A 25,652-nucleotide genomic window follows, 5' to 3' on the forward strand; every position below is an offset into this window, starting at 1 on the left:
CATGGATAATGCCAGTTAAATTGAATAAGCTGAAGGAATAACAACAACACAAGCATGTGTGTTCAGTTCCTTTTGGTAATTATACAATTGTCACAAACACAGAAAAGGACAAACTCAAGTAATCAATACACATATAATCTTTTTATCCCCAATGTTTCCTTTCTAACAGAAGAAATTTCACCCTGAATAAATCCTTTTTGGGTATAACAAATTCATCCCTCACTTTTTTATATGAAGATTTCTTCAATTAAAAAGTCTGTAACACTACTAGTCTCTACTCCAAAAGATCATTAAATTAAAAAAAAGGAAAAAATATTCACATGTAAAAATATTTATAGCAGCTCCTTTTGTATTGGCAAAGAAGTGGAAATTATGGGGACGCCCATCATTTGGGGAATGGCTAAAAAAATTATGGCTTATGAACTCTGTTCTGTAAGAAATAATGAGTGTCCAGAGTTCGAAAAAGTCTGGAAAGTTGTACATGAATTGATGTCGAGTGAAGTGAGCAGAACCAGAATATTGTACACTTTAACAACAACAACACTGTTCAGGGATCAAGGACAATTCCAAAAGACTTGTAATGGAAAATACCATCCACATCCAGAGAAAAAAGTATAAAGTCTAAATGAAGACCAAAGAACAGTAGTTTCACTTTTTTACAAAGTGTTTTATGTTTTTTCTTTTTTTCATGGTCTTTTTCTCCCCTTTAGTTCTAACTCTTCTGTCACAACATGATGAATATGGAAATGTTAAACATGATTATGTATGTATAAACTATATCAGATTATCCAGTCATAGGGATGGGGGGGATAGAAGCATGTGAAACTCAAAAGTTTACAAAGAGAAGAATGCTGATAATTGACTTGCACATATTAGATAATAAAATAACATTTAAAAAAGAAAGTAACTGTACCCACTGCTGTCTCCTGGTTAACTTGTGCATTACATTTTAAAATTTTTCCCCTTAAATCTCATTTATATCTTTACCTTGATTCCCCAAAATGTTCATGCTTTAACACAGAGATTGAGGACTTGCAATACAAAGTTTTTAAATGATGTGAACCCTAATTTCTGCCATGCAATAATAAACTTAATCAATGTAGACAGTTACTGAGAATACTAATAAGTTAACCAGATTTTTATAATTTATATTTTAAGAAGTTCAACTAAAATTAATCTGAGTTCTATCACAAACTTGTCCTTCCACATACACGATTAAAAGCAGAAATTAAAAAAACTTACTGCCATTCGTTCTGCAGTAAGCCACTCTTCCTCCTCAGGATTACCATGCCGGTGAGTATAATATGACACACTAGAGATCACCTTATTAACCTCATTTAGGGCATTCATCTTGCCATTGAAAGAAGAAATTTGTAACAACCTATAGAAAGAACTTGGTGTTAGTATTTAAAAAAAAAAGCAATACATTAAAATTTCAAATAGAAAATGTCTTACCTAAGTATCATCTTTAACCTAAATATTTCTAAATTTTTTACAGTTTCTTCTTGTCCCGGCACTCGTGAAGCTAAGTTCTTCAAAGATTTTATTATCATTGACAAAGCATCATTTTTTGCTTCATTTTTTGCTTCTTTTTTCAGTTCATCATCAGTTAAGTTTTCTAAAAACTGTGGAACCATTTCTATAATTGGAAGGAAGTATTTCTTCACTGTATGAAGTGTCAAAAACTCATAGCATTGTCCAAATGGTCTGAAAATAAGGAAAATATTAGAACTAGTCTATATTCCTTTTTAAATAAAATTTGTGCAATTTTTATTTATATTAAGTGTTTATAGGAAGCAAATTAAAATGAGTAATTTTGATTTATTACTGTTAATCAAAGAAAAATCAATTGGATATCCAATCTTAAAATTGCATATGCAACACTGAATTTCTAGAGCAAACCAAATTTTTAGTTCAACTTACTTAATAAGAGCTGCAATAATTTGGACATTCAATGCTGAGCCACTAATGAAGCGATCGTGCAAAATCTGGAACCCATTTAATGTGCCAAATTTATTGATGAGATCCACTAACCAACCCTGTAATACATTAAAGAAAAAAAAATTAATTTTTCTCTCTTTAGCATAAAGATAAATATTACTTACCTCAAACATTAATTTTCAAAGGAAGCACTTGATAACAGAAGTAGAGTCCTGGACTAACAAGAAATTTTAAAAATTAATTTGTAATATTAGATCACTTTCTAAAGGAATTCATGTTAAAACTATCATTCTATAAAACATACCATACATACATTTGCATACAACTTTTATACAAAAGAGAATGAAATCATTTACTCAGCATTGAATAGTTATTTGGATAACACCTAAGTAAAATTCCATGTCTTCTAGCTCCTACCCCAAGATTTTTCTCGTCAAAGACAGCTCCTTTTCATGTAATTTTTGAGTATTTTTATCAGGTATAAAAAATTCATATAAAGAGAATTTTATCAGGTCCTAGAAAGGAAAAGCCCCAAATATCTGATCATAAAATACATTGCGTGTGCTTATTTCATATCAATATAAATAACTAGTTAAAAAGTATCAAGTTACCCAGGGATAAATATAATTTAATTATCTCAGACAAAAAATATTATTGATCCTACAAACATTATGCAATATACTCATAAACTCAAGAATCCATGCTCCCCCACCCTTTCCAAGAGACATAATAAAGCAAACAGGTCAGACAAGAGAGTCCACAAGTGCTTCTGGTGAATTGGATCAATTCATAATTATTATGGAGGAAATTCCATACAAAATATTGACAGCCTCATAATTCCTGGCCCAGGCATAAATCTAACAACCAAAAAAAGAAGCTAGAAATGCTTCCACACATGAACAAATATGAAAGGAAAAATAAATTTTACATGTCTTTAATGTGGCAGGAAAGACCTAAAAAATGGGACACAGATCATGAATTTCTACAGAAAAACATGCTGTAACATTTTTTCATTTTCCCAAACACTTGTTTTTCCATACATCATCAATGAGAGAAAAGACAGAAATGAAGACATTTCCTTCTGAGTTCTGCTCCAAAAGGAGATGCATAAGGAAAGATTATAAATGAAAATAAGTATAAAACCATGAGAAGTAAAAAATTTGACATTCAAAACAAAAAAAAATTCAGATTCTGTCATAGTCTAAACTACACAGTATTTTCTAACATTTTTTCTCAGGTGTACTCAAGAGTTTATTTGCTATATCAATCAATAAGCATCAAGTACCTGCTAGCCTCTATACTGTGCCAGTCTCACACTAGAGGCAAAGGATTTAAACACTGAGGCAAGACTGTCCCAGTTGTCAAGAAGATTATATTATAAACCATTCCAAAACCCTTTATGAATTTTTATTACCTCTTTTAAAAAGTAGCTTCCATTAAAACATACTCAATTCTATGACAGGGCATGTGAGACTGGGAAAGGGAGAATAAAGGAAAATTCATTCTGACTCTCAGTAAGTGCTAGAAACCCTTGACTCCCATTCTACACTGTACAATGTCTGCTACAAAGGATACACTTTGGACAATTTTGTTTTCTCCAAATTTCAGGGGAAAGCGTATTTTTTTTTTTTAAGCATAGACCAAAGGTTCCCTTAAACCCAGGAGGGAACAAACTTGTTTGTTGTATATGCTCCCATCACTGGAAACTCCCTGCAAATGTTTGTGTTTTCCAATTAGTATCATATATGTATGTGTACACACACACACACACACACACACACACACACACACATGAATTAAGAGAGATTTTTAAGTTTCTTCTTAAAACATGATTCTAATACCTGGAGATTCTTAGTATAAGTTAAGAATAGTTAAGAAACAAGTTCCAGTATCTACCTAAGGAGAACAACCCAAACTGAAGCTCTATACTTTGTAATTTTCCAAAGGAAAACAGGGAACTGATGCTATGAGATTTATCATTTTTCCCTAATGTTTTTGGAGAATAAGAGTAAATCATTTATTTTCATTTCCTTGGATATCACTTGAAATTCAGATTGCCAACATCCAACTGACGACTATCTTTTAATATCCTGTACAGGTAATACTAAGGAGTTAAGTCTTTAAAACAAACTTTATCAGAGATTTTGCTAGAAAAATTGCAATAAATTCTTCACTTTCGGGTGAGAGTAAATGATAACTAAGAGGTAAGCTTTAGGAAAATAACCTATTCATTCACTGAAGTGAATTACCCTTTTCTGCTTATCAGAATAACTTTTCTTCCATCCTGTAGTCAGGAGGGGGGAAGGGAAGGGATGACCATGCTTAGAAATCCTTAAAAAAAAAAAAAGATCTCCATAGGTACTTTCAATAAAAAGGTAAAAAATTAGCAGATAAGTATTATCTTTCCCATGCTTTCCATATGATAAATGTAGGTAAAAATATTCTTAGTTTATTACAAAGCAACTAAACAGGAATTAACTATAAACCATGAAGGCTTTTCCTATGTAACAAGCAAAAAATGTTAAAATTGCAGGTACTTAAGAAAAATTAGAAAATCCTTGCTTACTGCTACTTTAAACTTTCAAATTCAATTCCCGTGATATTGCTTATAAAAAACAAATATTTCACCTAATCAAAAACCCCATCCCCTTTACTCAATGGCAGAAGGAAACTAGTAAGAGAACTGCAAACTATTTATCAAAAATTTTTTTTCTAAGTAATCCTGCTTGATTTTGAACCTGATCTTTCATGATACAGAAACACTTTATGAAAGAGGAAAGAAAGTAAAACAGACATGTTTATCTAATATTTATTACAAGTCACAAAAAATTATACTGGAAAAGACAGTAAGTTTAAACATCCCAAAACAGCCTTAGAGATACGAATTACCCAAATTATTCCTTATTAATACTTCTGAATTCTAAGAACGAAATAAAATATAAAGTAAATTTTAAACACACACTAGATGTAGTTTGCATATTAATTTTAGGTCAATTAACAATTAATAAGAATTTTTATGTGTTTTCCAATAGACAGGAACTTTTTCTGAGTTAAACATAACTAAGAACTTTTTATAAAAGATTATGGATCTGGGGCAGCTAGGTGGCGCAGTGGATAAAGCACTGGCCCTGGAGTCAGGAGTACCTGGGTTGAAATCTGATCTCAGACACTTAATAATTACCTAGCCGAGTGGCCTTGGGCAAGGCACTTAACCCAACTGCATAGAAAAAAACCTAATAAATAAACAAACAAATAAATAAAAGATTATGGATCACACTTTGGAATAATTTTAGAGATACTGTGAATCTTGGAGATTGAAGGCCAAGTTCTTGCTTCACGAAGTCATTATCACAAATTACATTGTGCTAGTAGAAAAAAAAAAGCAGAAGCTTTCTGGTAGTATTTTGGCCAAAAAGCAAACAAAAATATTTAAGTGCCTGTAAAAAATGGAAAGGTGAATAGTAAGAAAACAACCCAACCCACACAAGTTCAAGCACCAATTTAAAAAAAAAGCCTCCTAAGATCCCCAAAGTTAGTTTCACTACAACATCTTATATAATTATTACATGTTTCTTAAATAGAATTACTGTCCCAAAAAAGGTAAAACTAGAAGGAAGAATATATGGCCTAAATAGTGTACAATTAAAGTCAAATAGAAAATGATGCAGAAACCCTTTAAGAGAAATAACAAATGATTCTTCCTTTATTTTTCTTAAAAGAGATTGAGTAGTTAACTTAATCTAGAAAGCTGGAGCAAAAATGCAAATGGAATTTTAACTTTGAAAACAAACCAACACACTTTTGGAGATCGTGGATCTGGAGGACGGGCGTATAGTTCATCTTCTGCCAACTGAACACCTGCAGGAATTGTTTCAGATGGACGTGTACCATTGTATATATGGAATTTGCAATGAGGATTTAAGGCCATAGCAAGAAGTTCTAGAAGTGGAAACCAGTCTTGGGAAAGCTTGGCCACACAAAGCTCTACTAGGCGATGAGTATTATTAATAATACACCTCTGTTTTAAAAGAAAAGAAAGGTATTTTAAAATTCATGAAAAGTATTTTAAATTTAGCAATAGCTAAGTCTTCTAAATTATATAACTAATAAACTTAACTTTTCTATATTCAACAGCAAGATTAAAAAAAAAGATCTAACTTCACTCAAGAATTTCGAAATGTGTTGGAAAAATTAAGCATATAAAAAATAAGTTATATGCTATACATACTACTACCAACAATATGGCACCTGTGATGTTAACTACATTATTTCTTATTTCTTGGATAAAATTAAGGTTCCACTTTCTAAGGTTCCACTTTCTTTAATAAACAAGAGAAAATTTCCTGTTTTCTTACTCTGATTTTCTAATGATGAGTTTTAAAACAAATTTCAGCAAGCTAACCACTTCTCTCTGGTTAAATTAGGTATATGGCTACTATTATCAGACTCAAGTAAAGAATATAAAAAAGTAAAAGGGATAAAGAAGAACTGAGTCAGAAAAGGAGAAATTTAATTCAAACTGAACTAACTACTCACTACTTGGTCTTTTTGAATATGGACTAATTTCCCCAAAATATGATTAACAAATAGAAAAGTGCCATTCATCAAAGAGTTAACATTGAGATAATAAGCACAAAGATAAACACAAAATATTCTGAGAAGAGCATAACATTACAGATGAAGAAAGGGATTACAGAAAAGGAAGTCCCTAAGTACCTTGTAGGAAGATAAAAGAGGGGTCGATTACTAAAGGAGAGACTACATTCTAAGGATAAGGGAATGGTTTTGAATATACAAGGCTTGGAAATGTAATGTTTATGATGGGGAATAGAGAACAGTAGAGTTTCATACATACACACAGATTACATTATTAGCAAGCTCGAACAAGATTATATAGGGTCTCAAATGAATATAAAGGAGTTTCTAATTTGTTCTAAAAGAAACTATTGAAGATTTTTCAGCAGAATACAAGGAGAGACATGAGTATTACTTTTGGAAAATAATAAATAGAATCAAATGGGGAGGAGAAATATTATAAGTTGTAATCACAAAGAGGAAATTACAGTAATAACCTGGTTAATGGAGCATGAATTAGGATGATGGACACATGAGTAAAGGAAAAAGAGTTAGCTAAGAAAGATTTCATGGGCACTATAGCTGATATAAGGGATGAGAGGGAAAGAAAATTCAAGGATGACTTCAAGGTGGTGATCCTTGGGTCTATGGTAACATACTCAAATGAAACAGGAAGAGTTGAAGTCTAACTGATTCACCAGCAAAATTCAGGATATTTTGAATTTTAGGTAACAATGAAATGCCAACATGAAGATGTTGAGCACACAAATGGGAATGAAAAGCTAAAGGTCAGGAGAGACAGATGAGGATAAAGATGTAGGAATCATCTGCTCAGAGATGCTAACTGAAGTCTTGGAGTTGATGAAATCACCAAAGGAAATAGCTAAAAACAAAAAACAAAACAAAACAAAAAAAAAACCCATAATAGATACTTGTGCTTAACTGAGTACAGCAGAAAAATCATGAACGAGAAGATAATGTTAAAACAGACAGATAAAAGAACAATGGATAAATAACAGTGTCTTGAAAGTCAATTGAGAAGAAAAGTCTAATAAGAGGAAGAATCAACATCAAAAGTGAGGGGAGTTTCAGCAGGTAGAATCAGAAGCTAAATTAGAGGCTGCAAAAGTTCAGATGACTGAGAAAGATGGCCATAAAAGACAGAAAAGAAACCAGTCAAAGGTTATTTAGTAAGGGGCTGGAGGAAGAAAGTAAGGTAAGTGATTAAGCCGAAAACAATTAAGACACTGAAATATGCGCTAGGCATTTATGCTAGAAGAGACAATGTCAAAAGAGGTGACAAGTACCCACTTTTGGTGATTTACATTAAACAGTTAATTTTGTCAGAAGAAACTAAGAAATCAATTTTAACAAATTAGGAAAATTTAGGCAAGGAATCAGCTATTATGAGACTTCTTTCAACTTTTTCAAAGTATTTGATTATTGTTACATGGAAATGAGGTTGTTTTTCTTTAATTTATATCATGCTACTTTATTAAAACTATTAAATTCCTCAAAGAGTGTTTTTTAAACTAGTTGTCTGGGTTTTCATTGAAGTAAATCATGATAACAACAAAGAGAGCCTTAGCTCTTTCCTGAATGTAATGAAATAATCTATCAGTTCCATTTCCAGCTTATTTCAAATAACAATGGAGAGAAAGGGAAGCATATAAACTTGCTAATGATTAATATATTTCCCAGGAAAACTACTGCTTCCCCACTGAAAATTATTTTAATTTTTTATTTTAGATAATATAAAATCATATACCTATGTTTCATTGTGTATTAGCATAAATGAATGTTATAATTTACCAGTTTGTTTTTATAGTTTTATAAAGAGGACTTGTGGTTTTTAATATTTTTAATAATGTCCATTTTTTTCCATTTTGAATAACCATTTGTGGAATAAATTTAATTGGTCAAAGACAGCAATTTTTTTTGCTATATTAATTCAGTCCAAAACAAATTACAATAAATGACAGGTAACCACACACTTTATTTCAGATTTCACTGTTAGGCATATATGTCCTAAAAAGAACTGAGAGGGAAAGGTCCTATATATATAAAAAAAATATTGTCAGTAGAAACAAAGTAAGGTAAACAAAATAGAGGTCTATCAACTGTGGAATGACAAAATAAATTTTTTGAATGTGGATACATTATACTATTATGGTATTGAAATAAATGAAGAGAACTATGGGGAAATACTCTTATGAACAGGTATAGAGTTAAGCTGAAGAAAGAAATCAATGAACACATTGATTATAACAATATAAAAGAAACATACAAAAACCTCAAAGCTTTGTAATTATAATAACCAAATTTAACCTCAATGAGGAAATAGACCTGTTTCTCTTCAATGGGGAGGTATACAGTTGTGAAACGCATCATTAAAACTATCAAATTCAAAAAAGGAGTTGCTTAGTTTCCCTGACGTGCTTTCCTTTCCCCTTTCTCAGTCTGTCTCAATTTCTTTACAAGGTATTGTTCTGTAGATAGTAAAAAAGATGTATTCAAAAAGGAAAATAATACAAAACAAAGTATAACAATGAAAATATGAAAAGAACTTAGAAGAGTGAGTTAATTTTAATCTTATATATCTAATTTCAAGGGCTTTAAACAGAAAAGAGGGAAGAGGAAAACTACTTCCATATAATCAAGTTAGAAACCAGAGAGAAACTGTAGTATAAGAACAGCAGTTGAACTCGATTTGACAGGTGAACAAATCCTAAAAAAAATTATGTAAATCTATGGCTTCAGCAGTTGAAATATAAAAGATAGACAAACAAACAAGATGAACTAGAGGTCAGAAAAATCTGGGTTTAAAATCCTACCTATAACTAAAGAAATCTCTCTCTGAACAACTGATTAAACTTTCAGTACCCTAAGCAACTAAGAATGTTTTGTAGAACTGATTACTGATCTGCATAAAGAAATTGAGGAAAACAGGGCTCCTTACTAGTAGAATTCCATCATTCAATGAAATGTTGGAGATGGTGAGGGATGGGTGGTTGGGGTGTATCATTGAGATGTGGTGGGAGGACTCATGATTATCATACAACTCTTAAGTAATTTTAACTTAATTCAAAAGAAATAGTATAGTTAAAGGAAGAAAGGGAGGAAGAATGTCCAGAAGAAACTAGAAGGAGGAAGCACAGTGAGCTGGGAAAGAGATCACAAGACTGACAAAGCTGTTTGATAGTGATGCTGGAGAGAGTTGGGGAAAGGGTAAGAAAGGGTCATAGAGATGATTTTGAATTGTGCAGTCAACCTACACTAGATTATCTTTTTCAAAAGCAGGTAAGTAATTTCTTTAATATCCTTTAAATAATTTCATTTTTAAAAGTTAGAGGAACCAACCAAGGGAAATTCTATCCTGGATGTACATATGTCGTTCATGTATTGTTAGGATGAAAATCAGACGGACATGGAGGGGGAAAAATCAACCATCTCGAACTTTGTCCTAGAAAGGAAGAAAGCTGAAAATAGGCTGTCACAAATCAAGGATTTAAGTAAATACTTTTTAAAGATTCTGAGGAAATTAGAAAATAATTATGGAGGACAAATCAATACAGGAGAGATCTTCAGCTCTAGAAAATGAAATTCTGAAGACAGAAATTCCAATGAGGAAGAAAAATGTAAATTTCCTAAAGATACTGATGTCAATCCTCCAAGAACTCACCCACAAGCATTAAATAGTAAAACACACATACATGCAAACACACAAAATGTAACAAAAGTAATAGAAAGTAAACATAAGAGTTTAAAACAGCTCTATAAAAAGTTTCAGGAGAGTCAAGACTAAGAATGGAGCGAAGTTCAGGGAAAAAAAGGAGGCAAGTATCAGTTTTAGTTTTTGCTTAATTTTTTTTCCCCAAAAAGAAAAGCTCAAAGAAGGAAGGGGATCCCTGCTCAGAGTGATTCTGAGCAAGTTTGCGAGAGCTGTTCGATTTTTATCTGTCTTCTTTTTCTGCCAAGAATAATGACCTATCATCTGGAAAGAACACAACAAAAAAGGGTTAATATGAAGTTGGTATCTGACAAGTAAGAAGATGGTAAGAGAGATAACCTTAATGAATTACAGTAATTTCCCTCAGAGGAACTACATCTGAAAGGACAGAAGGATTTTTATCAATGTGACTGGGAATCAAAATGACTGAGCTAAATAAAGGGATATGTGTCCAGATTACAAAAGTAAGAAAATGGATTCCACCAAATACAGTTTAGTATGCTTGATCTCAAAGGCAGAATTAGAGATGCTTAGTGAATGCCCAGTGAACATCTGGAAAAGGAAGCAGTAATAGAGGTGACATCAGCAAAGGTTCATAAAGAATAGGTCATGTCAGACTGATCATGTTTCCTTTAACAGGTTTACTAGTCTAGGTGGTTTTTGAAAATTTCACAGAAATGTACATTTTAGCAGACATTTGATGAAGTCTTTCTTAAATTCTCCTAGGAAAAAATATTAATTTAGCAAATATTAGAGTATTCTGATTATTTTAATGGACAGTTTACCTAACTTTTCTATTTTATTTTTATCAGTACAAAATATCATAAATAATGATTAATGCTTCAACAAAATATTTTAACATCTTCTAAATCTAAACTCCTTTCATTCCTACTTTATTTTTAAAATCATTTTCATTGAGAAGATCAATCTTTGGTCCTCAAAATAAATAGTTACCTTGTCTGGTTGTACAGAGTTAACTCTTTAGAAATCTAACTGGAATGGTACTAAATCTTTTAAGTTAACATAGGTTTTTTGGTTGTTTTTTCCTCATTCCTCCCACCCCACTCCCTGCCATTATACTGGTATAGCATAACAATGGATAAAAAAATTTTACAGTCTTTTTTTATCTTTATAAAGTGCATTGCAATTATATCTACTGATATGTTAAGTATGTGTTGTGCATTACTTTCCAAATATTCACATACATTTTTATAGTTATTTTGAAAGAATTGAAAAGTCTTGATATAAGGTTTGTTTTAATAACATGCTCCCTTAATTACTAGTTTCAAAAAATTTTAAAATTCAAGTTTTAGAGTTTCCTAAGTAAATCATCATATTTTTAGATCATAAAATTTAGAAATAGTGACTTTACACTTTATCTAAGTTCAATCCCTTCATCTTATAGATGAGGTATCTGAAGCCAAGCCCCAAGATGATTAAGCAAGGTCATATAGGGAGCATGTCAGAACCTCAATCTCCATTCAATCATGTCTTTAGATATGTAGCCCAGGGCTCTTTTCACTAATCCAAGTTTTGGGTTTTGAAGGATAATGCAACACTTCTACAGTGGGAGAGTGGATATATATATTTTGTAGCACTGTTTACAAACATAAAGCCAGAACAAGGGGCAGAGTGACAGTTAAAATATTATATATCATGCAAATAATTAACAATTACAAATTTAAGTGCTTTAAAAATATATCAAGGAAGGACAGTTAAAATTTTATTTTAATAATCTGCTAAGGAAAAAATCTGAAAGTACTCTAGATATACTCATATTGGACCTTCACAATAAAAATCTTTGACGTGTTATTGTTACCTCTATTTACAAATGGGGAAACTGAGGCTTATAGAGGTTAAACAACTTGGCAAATTTACATTAGCTTGCTAATGGGAGCCAGAATCTAAACTTGGATCTTTCTATTTCCTAAATTTGGTGACTGTGGGAACATCAATTTTTGAGGGTCAAAAAAAAGCCAGCAAAGACAAAGATGTGATTAGGCAGAGGTGTGAAATCTCTCAAAGTAAAGGAGAAGAAAATATTCACAAGGAATGATGATTAAACAAAAATGGTATAGAGGCTAAAGAGATGATTCAGTAATTTAGGAGATCACCAGTGAGCTTTGAGAAAGTTTCATTAACACTAAAAATGAAAGCCAAATTACAAAAAAAGTTGAAGATAAAATAGTTATAGAAGAAATAAGAAAAATAAAAACAAAACACGATTACTTTTCTATGCAGGGGAGAGAGAATACAACAAGGGAAGCTTCCTTTTTTTAGGAATGGTTATGAAAAATAGATGGAATCGATGAAAATGGAGAAAATGAAAGTTCATAGGGAAATAAGAGATGAGAAGGGTCCCCAAAAAGGGAGGAGAGTAAAGGATAAAGGAAAGCAGTAGAATGATTGCTATTGGAAAAGGTGTACGGACAGGGGTAAGGAAAGAAGGATAAGAAGATTCATCATTCTGGGGGTGACTGCTATAAAATTTTAAGAAGTGTTACAGGGAAGGAAAGGGAATTTCTAGGTTTTGATGATTTCAATTTTCTCAGTGTAAAGAAAGTAAATATCTGATACTGATATGGAGGATAGAGATATAGTCGAAGGTTTTCAGAGAGAGGAAGAGCTAGGAAGAAGTCCCTAGGGGTAATAAGACTAATTGTCAATAAGATTAGAGGAGCAGGACTGATAAGTAACAGAATAGGCAAGTCAAGTGAGTTTCATTACCTTTGAAGAAGTCTAAGAATAGAGAAATTTGAAAAAGCTCTGACCCCTGAGTAAAAGATTTGCAGAAATAAAATAAAATGGTGAGTGAAGGGATAAGGAATTCTAGAGTACCAATAGATCCTGAATCCTAAAGTAGCAGATAATGGGGAAAAAAAGCTAAGGGACGAATCTCAATGACAGACCTTTCATACACTAGTGATTTTGCAGATAAAAATGATTGTTCTAAGTTCCTATGGCTTTCCACAGATTAAATACAAAACTCACATGAATTTCAAACTTCCAGCCACTCACTGCCTCATCCGTAAGGATTTTAGTGAAAGATATTGTTAGCCCATCTCGGAAAAAACGTTGACATGCTTCACTTTTAACATCAAGACCTATATGAGAAATAAGAAAAGAAAAAATGCTTGTTTACAACATAATAGCATCTCCCTTGTTTATCTCTAACCTGAACTATAAGCATACAAGTGATTAATAAATCAGGTAATTAATAAATCAATAATTCAATAAACTAAAAAAATCTTTGCTAAACATTAAAATTAAAAAGCAAAATGACAATTAACTCTTTAAAATGTGAGGAGATGAAAATTTAGCTTGATTTACCCACTTTATCTTGAACGAATTTTTAAAATAAATTCATAGGGCAGTTAGGTGGTACAGTGGATAAAGCACTGGACTGGAGTCAGGAAGACCTGAGTTAAAATTTGGCCTCAGACACTTAATAATTACTTAGCTGTGTGACCCTGGGCAAGTCCCTTAACCCCATTGCCTTGCAAAAACCAAGAATAAAATAAAATAAAATGAATTCATACCTGTAGGATGTCTCTATTTATAAATAACAAAGAAATGGTTGAAAGTTGACATATGAACAACCCTGTTTACCTCCTTGTTTTGGATTTTGTCATCTTTACTCCTACTGAGTTCAGATACTATGTAGAATTTGTCACCAGTCAAATCACAGCCCCTTCCCTAAGAATGGGCCAAAGATCATGTGTGTTAAGGTAGAAAAGTTGTGAAGAGAAAAAACTGAGTCTTTCCATTCCTCACTTCTTCCCAGCAGGAGCACCCCTAACCTCCATGCTAGCTTCTTTTCTCCTAGTATCCCAGAGCCTTATATTCCAAAACACAGCTTCCTGACCAGGAAAAGTATAATGTGATTTTCCTTTCAAATATACTTGCTGTTCAAAAAAGAAAAGAAAAAAGAAAGGAAAAGATCTATACTTTAGTATCTATTTCCTATTTGTGACTAAGCTTCCATTGGGAAATTTATTTACTAATGGTTAAAAAGAAGTTAAAGGAAAAAGAGCAAGATAAAGAAGATAATCCTTAGACAACTAAAAGCAGTTTTTGTATATAATCTTTACTATAAGCCTGTTCAAAAGCAGTTGATGGGATGTGGTGGCTGCAGGGACTTTAGAGGCTCATTTTATAAATGAGGAACCCGAACAGGCTCAGTGACTTGCCTAAGGTCACCCACTGATCTTTAGGAGCAGAGTGGAGCTGAGGTGGCTCTTCTGACCAAAAGGGCTCTGTACATGTACCACACAACCCCATGGAGAAGGGTACAACTGGGCAAATCCTGGGCAAATTCATTCAATAAGCATTTATTAAATCCCTACTATATATTCCAGGCATTGGGATGAATACAATGACATAAATTGAGATGGTCTGCATATATAAGGTACAGTGATCACAAAGACTGCAGAAAACTGGAATAGCTATGAAGGTTTACTCAGACAAGTGGCTAAACTTCCATGATCTCTCAAGAAAGAAATTTTCTTCACTCCATGCTTCAGCAGTCATTTCAAATCAGAAGAACCACTACCAGAACCAGCTGAGACATGAGAGCACCCATCTACTACTTTTAAAGTGGAGAGGAAATTTGAGTTCCTGGATCCCACTGTAGTACAGTATAGGTGAAAGATGAAGAAATGTAACTTGCAATTTAAATAAATTAAAAAGATAATTTATCTACTGTTGTTATATACTGCAGAATAACTTGAGGTACAAAATGATTTGAATGGAAATTTGGGAATAGTGTTAAGATTCTTAATACATAAAATTAAGATACTATGTATTAGATATTTAAGCTGCTTGGGCAGTATCAAAATCTCCTTTATTCACATCACGCAGTATTAGAGAAAATTAAATATGAACACAATCCTATGCTACTAAGTTGGAGACTGCTTCACAGAATAAGTCAAGTTTTACAGTCATGACTTTTCTTGGACTATACCTATGATTTCACTGGTATAAGTATTGATATATCCTTGATTCCATCAATGCAAACTAGTATCTCCTCAGCAATTTGGAGTTCTATGAGGTTAAAGTCTGGGAACACTGAGAAATAAGCAACTTTCCTGGGTTCCCACAACCAGAGTGAGTCAGAGGCAAGATTCAACTGAGGTTTCCTTGACTTCAAGATCTAGTCTCTTTTCACTAAGGCACATGGAGTCTAATTTTGAAACCAGTTAATTAAATCAGTACCTTACTCTAGTAGAAATTACCTATTGAAAGTAAAATTTCATATCAATATTTTCCTTCAAATCACATGCATATAATTTTTCATTAGTTTATATGCTAGTAAAAATGTAAACAAAATCCAATCATGTTAATCTTCAACTATACTCCCAACTGCTTAGTTGTTTTATGTATTCTTAGTTTTTAAAAATGGCGACAGAAAACAGTATAACAACACCCATTAGTAAACCAAAAGCTAAAAGATGAAAAACAATGGCGTCACCTACTCAATTTTATATTTGGACATAGTATTTATGTATACTTAATTCCATGCATGCTAATATCTGTTCTTTTAAGCATAATTCTTTTAAAAATAAATAATTATTTTTGAATATACAAATTCCAATTCTACCTCAAGTGGGATCCTTAGTTAATTAAATAAGTTTAAGAGTTACTAAGCTAACTTGACAAATAAAATACAAAAAAAGGGGCAATACTACTTTCTGGATTTGCTTAAATTAAGGCCTCTCCTCTTCTCCCAGATCCTATTAAAAGAATTTTTTAATTGCCAAACTTTTGCTATAGCATAGCATGAATTAAAACAAGGATATATATATATATATATATATATATATATATATATATATATATATATATATATATATATGTGTGTGTGTGTGTGTGTGTATGCATGTATATATACACACATAGACACACATGCAAATAAATCATTTTAACATGAAATCATATTCATTTTCATATTATAATATCTCACAAATGGTAAGATGTCAGGTACCCTATTAAATAAGGAAAAGAATGAAAAGGCAAACTTTTTGATCTGCTGGTATTTAAGATAGATAAACCATTTTTTCTATGTATGAAAAATTTCCAGATTAACACAGTAAGAATTTATACTACAGAAATAGTATAAATTAATTTGGAGGAGGGGAGGAGAAAATCGGGTTTGAGATTCTATGAAAAATAAAACAAAAAACCCATAAGCTCAAAAGCTCAGTGCTCCCAGTTTTTAAGATACTGGCTAGTTGGTTTATTCAATTTAATATTCAATAGGTTTATTCAATTATATATTCAATTAGGAAAAAACATAAGTGCATAAATTAAAGACTTCACAGTCTCAGATATTTTAGTGATACACATTTTACTAAGTATTGATAAATATTGAAAACTCACCTTTTTTACTAAGATCAATAGCAGCTTCTAAAAGAACTTCTAATTCCCCTTTTGGTAAAACTGGAACCACCCAACGGGGCCTGAGGGTAGCAATAAAAGTTTCATTTGTTAGTAGTAAAAAGGATCTGTAAAGAACTGACCAATTATAACATTCACATTGTCATGTCAAAAAAATTTACTACGCCATTAAATTACGATGTACAGGGGCCAAGGAAACCTATTATAGTCACCCAGTTCTCTAAGCCACAAAGCAAAATAATTTAATAATGATAGAAAAAAAGAGAATACTAAATTCTGCTTAAACTTAACATGACATCCAAATGATTTTCTTTGTAACAATAAAATATCAGTTAAACAATGACTTTCTGCGACAAAATTACAAAGAGAACTAAGGTGTTACATGTTCAGATTGGCAATATTCCCACCACTGAAAAAGAAGCAGAAGTGAAGGCACCACCTCTTTGTCAGGAAGGCAAATTGTCCTTCCTACCCCTTGATGGAAGAGACATCTTCTTACCTCTAAAGGTATTATCTAACTACTAATTTAGATAACATGATCCAGGTGGCATCTCCTGCATTCCCAAATCTCACTCAGCTTAAGCACCCAGATGCCCCATCCCAAAAAGACATTATGAGATATAACGAAGAGAGATTAATAGACTTGAAATCAGGAGAAATGGATCTCTGTTCACAAATCTGTCATTTGGTGGCTTTAAAGCTGTTCAAATAATTACTCTAGGCTCTTTTTACTTCAACTGTAAAACTGAATTAACTATGCTACCTCAAGGTTTTTGGGAGAATCAAAATTGAATAAATACACGAAAGTACATGGTTAATCATAGATCACTAACATATTTTATACTATTTCTCCCCCATCTGCTTTATAGTACTATTTTGCTCCTCCCCTGCCCTCAAAACACTTTTGATTGCAATGTTACTTCTCGAAAATAAGTATTTAATAATTAAATGAAAGAGGAACAAAATGGAATGAAGTATGCTCAAAAGAAGTGCTGTAAATGATGAAGATAAATCAGAGAGAGGAGAAGACAGGGCTTCCTGAAAAAGATGAGAATATATATATATATATGTATATATATCTCCTAGATGAATATACTTTGTTCAGATCACCCAAGGCAGGTCAAGAGATCTTCAGGTCTCAAAAGAGACTTGAAATTAAGACTAAGAAATTCATATTGGACCCCTCTAAATTAACAGAATTCACCCTAATAGACCACTAAAACTTCTTTTAAACAAATGCAATACTTAGGCCCAATCTTTTGAGCAAACCCGGGAATCTCATGTATAAAAACTAAATGGAACAAAATACCAAGTCTTCCATTGAACAGAGAGCTTCTCTACCTTTAAGTACTAGGTCAGGAACACATCAATTTTGAGGCAATAACAAATGCAAAATGCATTCATATGCAAAGTTTTTCTCTTTCTTATTTTAAAAAACAAAAAGCAAACAGGAATGTCAAGATGATTACAGTAAAAACTCAAAGATATTATAGTGTAAACAATGACCCAAATGACAAACATGTAGAGAAGGGAAATGGTAGAAAAACTAGTAGAAAGACTTCTTGGAGAATCATAACTATAGCAAAATACAATTTTGTATTTCTTTCAATGGTTTTCTTTGATATTCTTTTAAACTATTATACAGATAAAACTACTGGGAATAAGGGAAGAGTTAGGAGAAATATTTACTGCCATGTCCAGTATTTCTAAGTTGAAGAACAAGTCACTATACAATTATAGTTTTCCATTAATTACTGAAGCAATAGTTACTAGATGGCTCAAGCTACAAAGTCAAATGATAATGTGAATTGATGGTAACTTACAAAATTCTGCATGTAGGTGAAAATAAAAAAAAACTAACCTGTTGATCATGTCATCCAACTTTGCCAGGTCAGTATGGGGAAATGCAGGTTCCTCATCTTCAAGCTGGGGTGGGGCATCACCTTGACCCTGTTCATCAGGAGGTGTTGCTGGGGAGTTCTCATTAGAAGAATCAGGCGATGAAGTCTTAATTTAAAATGAAAATTTTCCAGATTTAGTTTACAGACCATATGTATCCAGTAAGAAACCAAATTTTGTTTCATCATTGCCAATTCTAATTCATTCAATTTTTTTTCTTCTCTTATATCTAAAGCTAACATTTCTTATATAATATTGAATAGGAGTGATAATGAACATGCCGATCTTATCTAAAATACTTTTAATTTATTCCCATTACATAAATACGTATTGGTGCTTTTAGATAGATACAAATTATTATTTTAAGGAAAACTTGCTTCATTCCTATACTCTCTAGTACTTTTAAAAGGATTAGGTGCTGTATTTTGTCAAAGACTTTTTTTCCAGCATCTTTAAGACAATCACATAATTTCTGTTAGTTTTGTTATTGCTATAGGTCATTATACTTATTATTTCCCTAATACTGAATCATTTCTGCCTACCTAGCATAAATTCTACCTTATCCTGATATTTTATCCTAGTAATAACTTGCTGAAATCTCTTTGCCAAAATTGTATTTAAAATTTTTGTATCAATACTCATTAGGGAGAATGATTTTTAATTTTTCTTTGTCTATTTTGACTCTTCCTGGTCTAGGTATCAGCATCATATTGGGGTCATAAAAAGAATTTGACAGGACTATTTTTAAAAATAATTTATATAGAATTAGAGTTAATTGTTCCTTAAATGTTTCGTAGAATTCATGTAAATTCAATTGAGTCTGGGGATTTTTTGTTAGGGAATTCATTACTAGTTTCTTCAATTTCTTTTACTGAAAAGGGATTATAAGTATTATATTTCCTGTTCTGTTAATCTGGATAGCTTATATTTTTATAAATATTCATCCATTTCACTTAGATTGTAAAATTTAATGGCATACAGTTGGGCAAAAAAAAGTGAGTTCACCCTTTACATTTTTGATACAGGCAAATTTTGTTTTCTCCTCTCTTTTAAAATCAAGTTAACATAATCTATTTTATTGGCCTTATTTTATAAAAAGTAACTCCTAGTTCAATGGTTTTCTTATTTTCAATTTTATTAATTTCTCCTTTGATTTTCAGAATCTTATTTTATATTTAATTGGTAATTTTTAATTTGTTCTTTTTCAAGCTTTTTAGTTGCACATCCAATTCATTGATTTTTATTTTATTCATATAAAAGTTTTCCTTAAAAATGATATCTCATGGGGCGGCTAGGTGGCGCAGTGGATAGAGCACTTGCCTTGGAGTCAGAAGTACCTGAGTTCAAATCTGGCCTAGACACTTAATAATTACCTAGCCATGTGGCCTTGGGCAATCTAACCCCACTGCCTTGAAAAATCTAAAAAAAAAAAAAAAAAAAATAGCCAGAGAGGAAGGAAGTGGTTTCATTAGCCTCCAAAAAAAAAAAAAGAAAATAACAGAAATAAAAATGGTATCTCATTACTGTCATTGTCTTGTATGAAATAGTTGATTACTTCTATGATTTGTTGTCTGAGCCACTCATTCTTCAAAATTAGGTTATTTAGTTTTGAATTTTTTGTTTATGGCCCTTTAGGATATATAATTTTGATTGCATCATGATCTGAAAAGGATGCATTTAATATTTATGCCTTTCTATATTTGATTGTAAGGTTGTTTTCTGCCCAATTTCATGGTCAATTTTGGTAGACTAGGCAATGAAGAAACAAAACTCTCACTTTGCAGATAATATGATGGTATACTTAAGAGAACCCTAGAAATTCTTCTAAAGAACTACATGAAACAATTAACAACTTCAGTAAATTAGCAGGATATAAAATAAACTCACATAAATCATCAGTATTTCTATGTATATATAAACAAAAAAGCCCAAGGGCAAGAGAGAGAAAGAAATTCCATTTAAAGTAACTGCAGACAACACAAAATACTTGGGAATCTATCTCCAAAGACAAACCCAGAAACTGTATCAACACAATTACAAAACACTGGAAAAACATCAATTCCTCAGTTAGGGTGAGCTAATATAAGAAATATGACAGTTCTCTCCAAATTAAAATGGTTAGTCAATGCCGTACCAATAAAAACTACCAAAATACTATTTTACAGAGCTAGAAAAAATAAAATCAAAATTCATTTGGAGCAACAAAAGGTCAAGAATAATAAGGAAAAAATGCAAAGGAAGGTAGCCTAGCTATACCTGATCTAAAACAATATTATAAAGTGTTTGGTGATCAAAATTGCCTGGTACTGGTTAAGAAACAGCATAATGGAACTATGAATTAGAGAAAATACACAAGAAACAGTAATAAATGACTATTTACTTCTTAATACTGCTTGATAATACCAAAGACACTAACTCTTGGGATAAGAACTCACTAACAAAAACTGCTGGGAAAACTGGAAAACAATATGGCAAAAACTAGAAATTGTCCCACATCTCACACTCTATACGAAAATAAGGTCAAAATAGAGAATTAAGATATCTAAGGTGATACCGTAAATCAATTGAGAAAACAAGAAATATTCTCGATTGTCAGATCTATGGATAGGGGAGAAATTACAACAAGAGAGAACATTATACAATAGAAAACGGATGATTTTGACTATATTAAATTAAAAAGATTTTGCACAAAAAAAAAGCAATGAAGCCAAGATCAGAAGGAATGCAAAAAAGTTGGGAAATAATTTTTACAGCTACTGTTTTTGATAATGGTTCTTCTCAATTCTAAAATAGAGCGAATTGAATCAAATTTATAAGATGACGAGACATTCACTAATCGAAAAATGGTTAAAAATACGAATCGGAAGCTTTCAAAAGAAGAAATTAAAGTTATTTGTAGTTATATGAAATAATGTTCCAAATTACTAATAAAACAACTTTATTAATTAAACCAACTATGAGGTCCCACCTCACACCTATCAGATTGAGTCAAGTCATGACTAAAAAGAAAAAATGAACAAGGTTGGAGAGGGTATGGACAAATTGTTGGTAGGTTGTGAACTGATCCTGCCAATCTAGAGAACAATTTGGAACCATGCCCAAAGAACAATAAAACTGTTCATATCCTTTGATCCAGCAATACCAATACTAGATTTATATCCCAAAGAAAAGGGGGGGGGGTCCTCACATGTTACAAATATTTGCAACAGCTCTTGTTGGAATGGTAAAGAATTGGAAATTGAGAGGATGCCCATAATTTGGTATATGAATGTTATGGAATACTAATGTTCTATAAGAAATCATGACCAGTCAGATTTTAGAGAAGCATGGGAAGATTTGCATTAAACGATGAGTAAAGTGACCAGAACCAAGAGAACAATGTACACATTAACAAACTGTGAGATGATCAACTATGATGGATGCAGTTCAGAAATCAAAGACAATCCTGAGACCTGCAATGGGCAATAATGCCATCCATATCCAGAGGGAAAAAACTACAGTGTCTTAATGTATAGCCAAAGCTTACTATGTTCACTTTTTTAAAACTTCTTTTATGTTTTTTCTATCTTACTCATGGATTTTTTTCTTTCTCCTTGGCTCTAATTCTTCTTAACATGACTGATATGGAAATATGTTAAACAAGGTTGTACATGTTCAACTTTTACTAGACTGTTTGACATCATAAGGAGGGTGGAGGGAAGGGAGAGTAGTAGAAAAACATGGAACTCATAAACTTGCAAATGGATGAATGTTGAAAAATTTTACATGTAATTGGAAAAATAAAATTTCAATCGAAATAAAAAATAAACCATATATAATTATGAAGTTTAAGAATTCCTTTTAACTTATCATCTTGTGTTGTATTATTATCATGGACTTACATTAAAATACATATATCACAAATAATCTACTAGGGTACCAAAATAATATTGATTTCCACATGGATTAATTATACTAAATTAAAAGTCCCTTTGAATAGTTTTTATGAAAAATAAATTAGATAATATAGTTGAGTTTAATTGTATTTTATATAATTTCAATTTCTTGACTTCAAATCTACAAAACCTTAATCTTAATTTGGGGACACCTCAGTTTTGACATTTAAACATCTTTGTGACTCTGATAAAGTCATTTAATCTCTCAACCTGTTTCCTCATTCATAAAATGGGGATACAAATAATGTTATCAACTTCACAGCATGGTTGTAAAGATCAAATGAGGTAAAATATGTAAAACACTCTACAAAGTTAAGCATTATATAAATACTAGCTAGTAGCAATAAATAGTAAGTAGTAAAAGCACTTATAATTCAATGTTTCTTTATGAAGCTCTGCAAAAACTTCCCTTAAAATATAATTTATTGAAAGGGGATGGGGTATGTGTGAGAATTTTGGAACTCAAAATTTAAAGAGGAAAAGGGGAATATAAAAATAAATAACATTTTTAAAAAAGACTTTCTCAGTAATGATGACTTCATTCTTAACTTGGTCATTTTGGGGGTAGTAGGGCTTAAATATTTCTACAAAGAAATTCAAACCAACCCAAAACTTTAAGAACATAAATATTATTTATTCATTGTAACACTTGCATTAGGAAGAGATTTGTGCTTTCACTTGATCGTTCAGAAAATGGAAAGGAAGAGGGAATAAGTATTAGGTTACTACAGTTTAACTGGCAAGCATATAAGCAGAGATCCAAAGGGACAGATACACTTTTGCCTTTGAGGGGGTACCCTAAAGTGAAATTTTCCTCACTATAGAGCCAAACAGGAGCAGAAACTTCAGTCATGCCTTCTCTCCCTTCTTCTTGTTCCTGGGTGGATAAAGAAGTTCCCACCCCTTGCCCCTTTCTGACCCTGCAGGGCAACCACTCTGACTCTCAAGCTTACTTCTGTCTTTCCAAAGATGGTGTAGTCCCTTCCACGGCAACATTCTTCTAATAAGGATTTTAATACTGCTCACTACATTTGAATGAAAAAGGAGTTGCCAGCTACAATTCTTCTAATAAGATGGAAAACTATACCATGTGCACTGACACTGTGCCCTCCAGAACCACCCCCCCCCCAGTCTAGTGACACTGCCCTCCTTGTTGTTTCAGGAACAAAAAACTCTATTTTCTTACCCCAAGTATTTTCAGTTCATGTCCCTCATGAATGAATGCTATTCCTACCAAATCACGACCTTCTAGCTTTCCAGTCTTCAAGTTCCAGTTAAAATATCTCTATGAATTCATTTATATCTTTAATTGTGTAAGTATGTGTGTCAATTTAGCTATCATTAGGAAACTTAAAGGAAAATAGCAGTTGTGTGCAGTTAATCTTCTGATTAGTTTTCAATCTAGTAGATGGCTGGTCCTAGAATCAGGGAAGTAATTTAATGGCCTGCTTCTGACAAATGCTAACTGTGTAATCATGACCAAATCACCTAATATCTCAATTAGCTCAAACTAATGGATGGAGCTTCTAAACCAGAAGTTTCCCCACACTGATGAGAAGTTTGAATGTTTTACACTTCCCTTGCCGACCTCTGTCCACAATTAACAGAAATTAACATTAAACAAACAGAAGATTTAAGGAGCATGAATTTTGAGCTGAAAAAGGATACTGAAGTTAAGTTCAATGACTACATTTTAACACCAAGGAAACTACAGGCCAGAGATGATGCTGAAGGCCACACAGGTAGCAAAATGGTGGCCATAAGATTTGAAGCCAGAACCTCTACCACTAAAACCAATGTGGCCTTCTATTTTATCATAATACAGAAAGTATACTACCTGAAACTGAAAAACTGTGTTTTGTAAATTTTGCTTTTCTTTATTTAGTATATAATTTTGAAATAAAGACAAGCTCTCTGTAATTCCATCTAATCTTCTCTTATCTTTGGGAGAAGAAGGTATAACAGACCTATCCTTAACCCATTCTCCCTTCTCATATATACTCCATATTAGAAACGAAAATTCCACTAACAAATATGTGAAGTCAAATGCCATCCATTCTCAGAATGGCCTCATTTCACAACCTGAAGCCATCACAAGTTGGTCAGGAGATGGAAAGCAATGTTGTATTGATCAAAATTCTTAAGCCTTTCAAAGTTTTTTCATTACAATATTAATATTATATAAATTGTTTTCCTGATTCTGCTCATTTCATCAAGCAATCCCTTGTGTCATTTAATATAACACATTATATATTAAGAGACAATATTCATATATTATAATTTGATCAGTCACTCCCCAATTGATGGGCACCCATTAGTTTCCAATTCTTCTATATTAAAAAAAAGTACTACTAGAAATATAGATGATAGATAGATAATACTAGAATTTCCATTTCCTTTGATTCAGAGATCCCACCACTGGACTAATAAACCAGACATCAAAGATAACACTAGAAAGAGATCATATACACTAAAATATGTATAGCATTTTGGTAGCAAAGAGATTTAGAAACACATTAAGTTGATGCATATTCATTGGAGACTAGCTAAACCAAAGTAGTACAAATAGAAAATTGAATCTACCTGAGTTGTAATAAATTTTAAAGATGAATAACACAGGAAAGCAGAAAAAGAATGTCAAGAAAAACAAGAAAAACAATGACCACAAAAATATAATTGGAAAGAATAGCTATGGTTAAAGCAATGATATTATGAAAATAACTCCCCCCCCAAATTAAAACTAAGTATTATGTAGTAATAATTACAAACCTTTGCCCCAAAGAAGAAATAGGACAATGTACCTTTCCCCATCTCTTCTTTGCAGTTAGCTATTATGAGTAAGAGACAAGGAATGCTGACTGACTATAGTGATGTGTAGATTTTGATAAACTGCTCTTTTTCTTTATTTTAAAGGATGGGGAGGTAGAATAGATATATATTAGAAATTATGTAATGTAAAAAAATCAAAAATTTAAAAAATAAAACTTTAAGAAACTATTTTAGATGGAGATACAAATGGTATTCACTTACATAAGTTAATCTTACAGGAAAACAAAATATTAAGTCTGAAATAATACAAAATACAACACAAAATAAGCAAAAATAAGTAACCTTAGCTAGAATTTAGAAAGTATACAAGGGAAAAGAACTGTCCATAGCTGATCACAAACTTTTCT

At 31.9% G+C, this 25,652-nt stretch overlaps 1 protein-coding gene across 5 annotated transcripts in view; it reads right to left on the reverse strand.

The window, feature by feature from the left end:
* USP9X (ubiquitin specific peptidase 9 X-linked) overlaps nucleotides 1-25,652 on the reverse strand; it is a 174,239-nt gene that overhangs the window by 130,078 nt on the left and 18,509 nt on the right. For all 5 annotated transcript variants that reach the window (XM_074214169.1, XM_074214168.1, XM_074214167.1 and 2 more), the window contains exons 2-8: nucleotides 18,504-18,649; nucleotides 16,625-16,704; nucleotides 13,238-13,350; nucleotides 5,741-5,959; nucleotides 1,924-2,039; nucleotides 1,456-1,707; nucleotides 1,243-1,381 (exon numbers count right to left, since the gene is read on the reverse strand). In XM_074214169.1, coding sequence (XP_074070270.1) covers nucleotides 1,243-1,381; nucleotides 1,456-1,707; nucleotides 1,924-2,039; nucleotides 5,741-5,959; nucleotides 13,238-13,350; nucleotides 16,625-16,704; nucleotides 18,504-18,649 — 1,065 coding nt within the window. The remainder of the gene's footprint in view (nucleotides 1-1,242; nucleotides 1,382-1,455; nucleotides 1,708-1,923; nucleotides 2,040-5,740; nucleotides 5,960-13,237; nucleotides 13,351-16,624; nucleotides 16,705-18,503; nucleotides 18,650-25,652) is intronic.

Source organism: Macrotis lagotis, chromosome 1 (genome assembly GCF_037893015.1).
Source record: "Macrotis lagotis isolate mMagLag1 chromosome 1, bilby.v1.9.chrom.fasta, whole genome shotgun sequence".
Taxonomy (NCBI): Eukaryota; Metazoa; Chordata; class Mammalia; order Peramelemorphia; family Peramelidae; genus Macrotis; species Macrotis lagotis.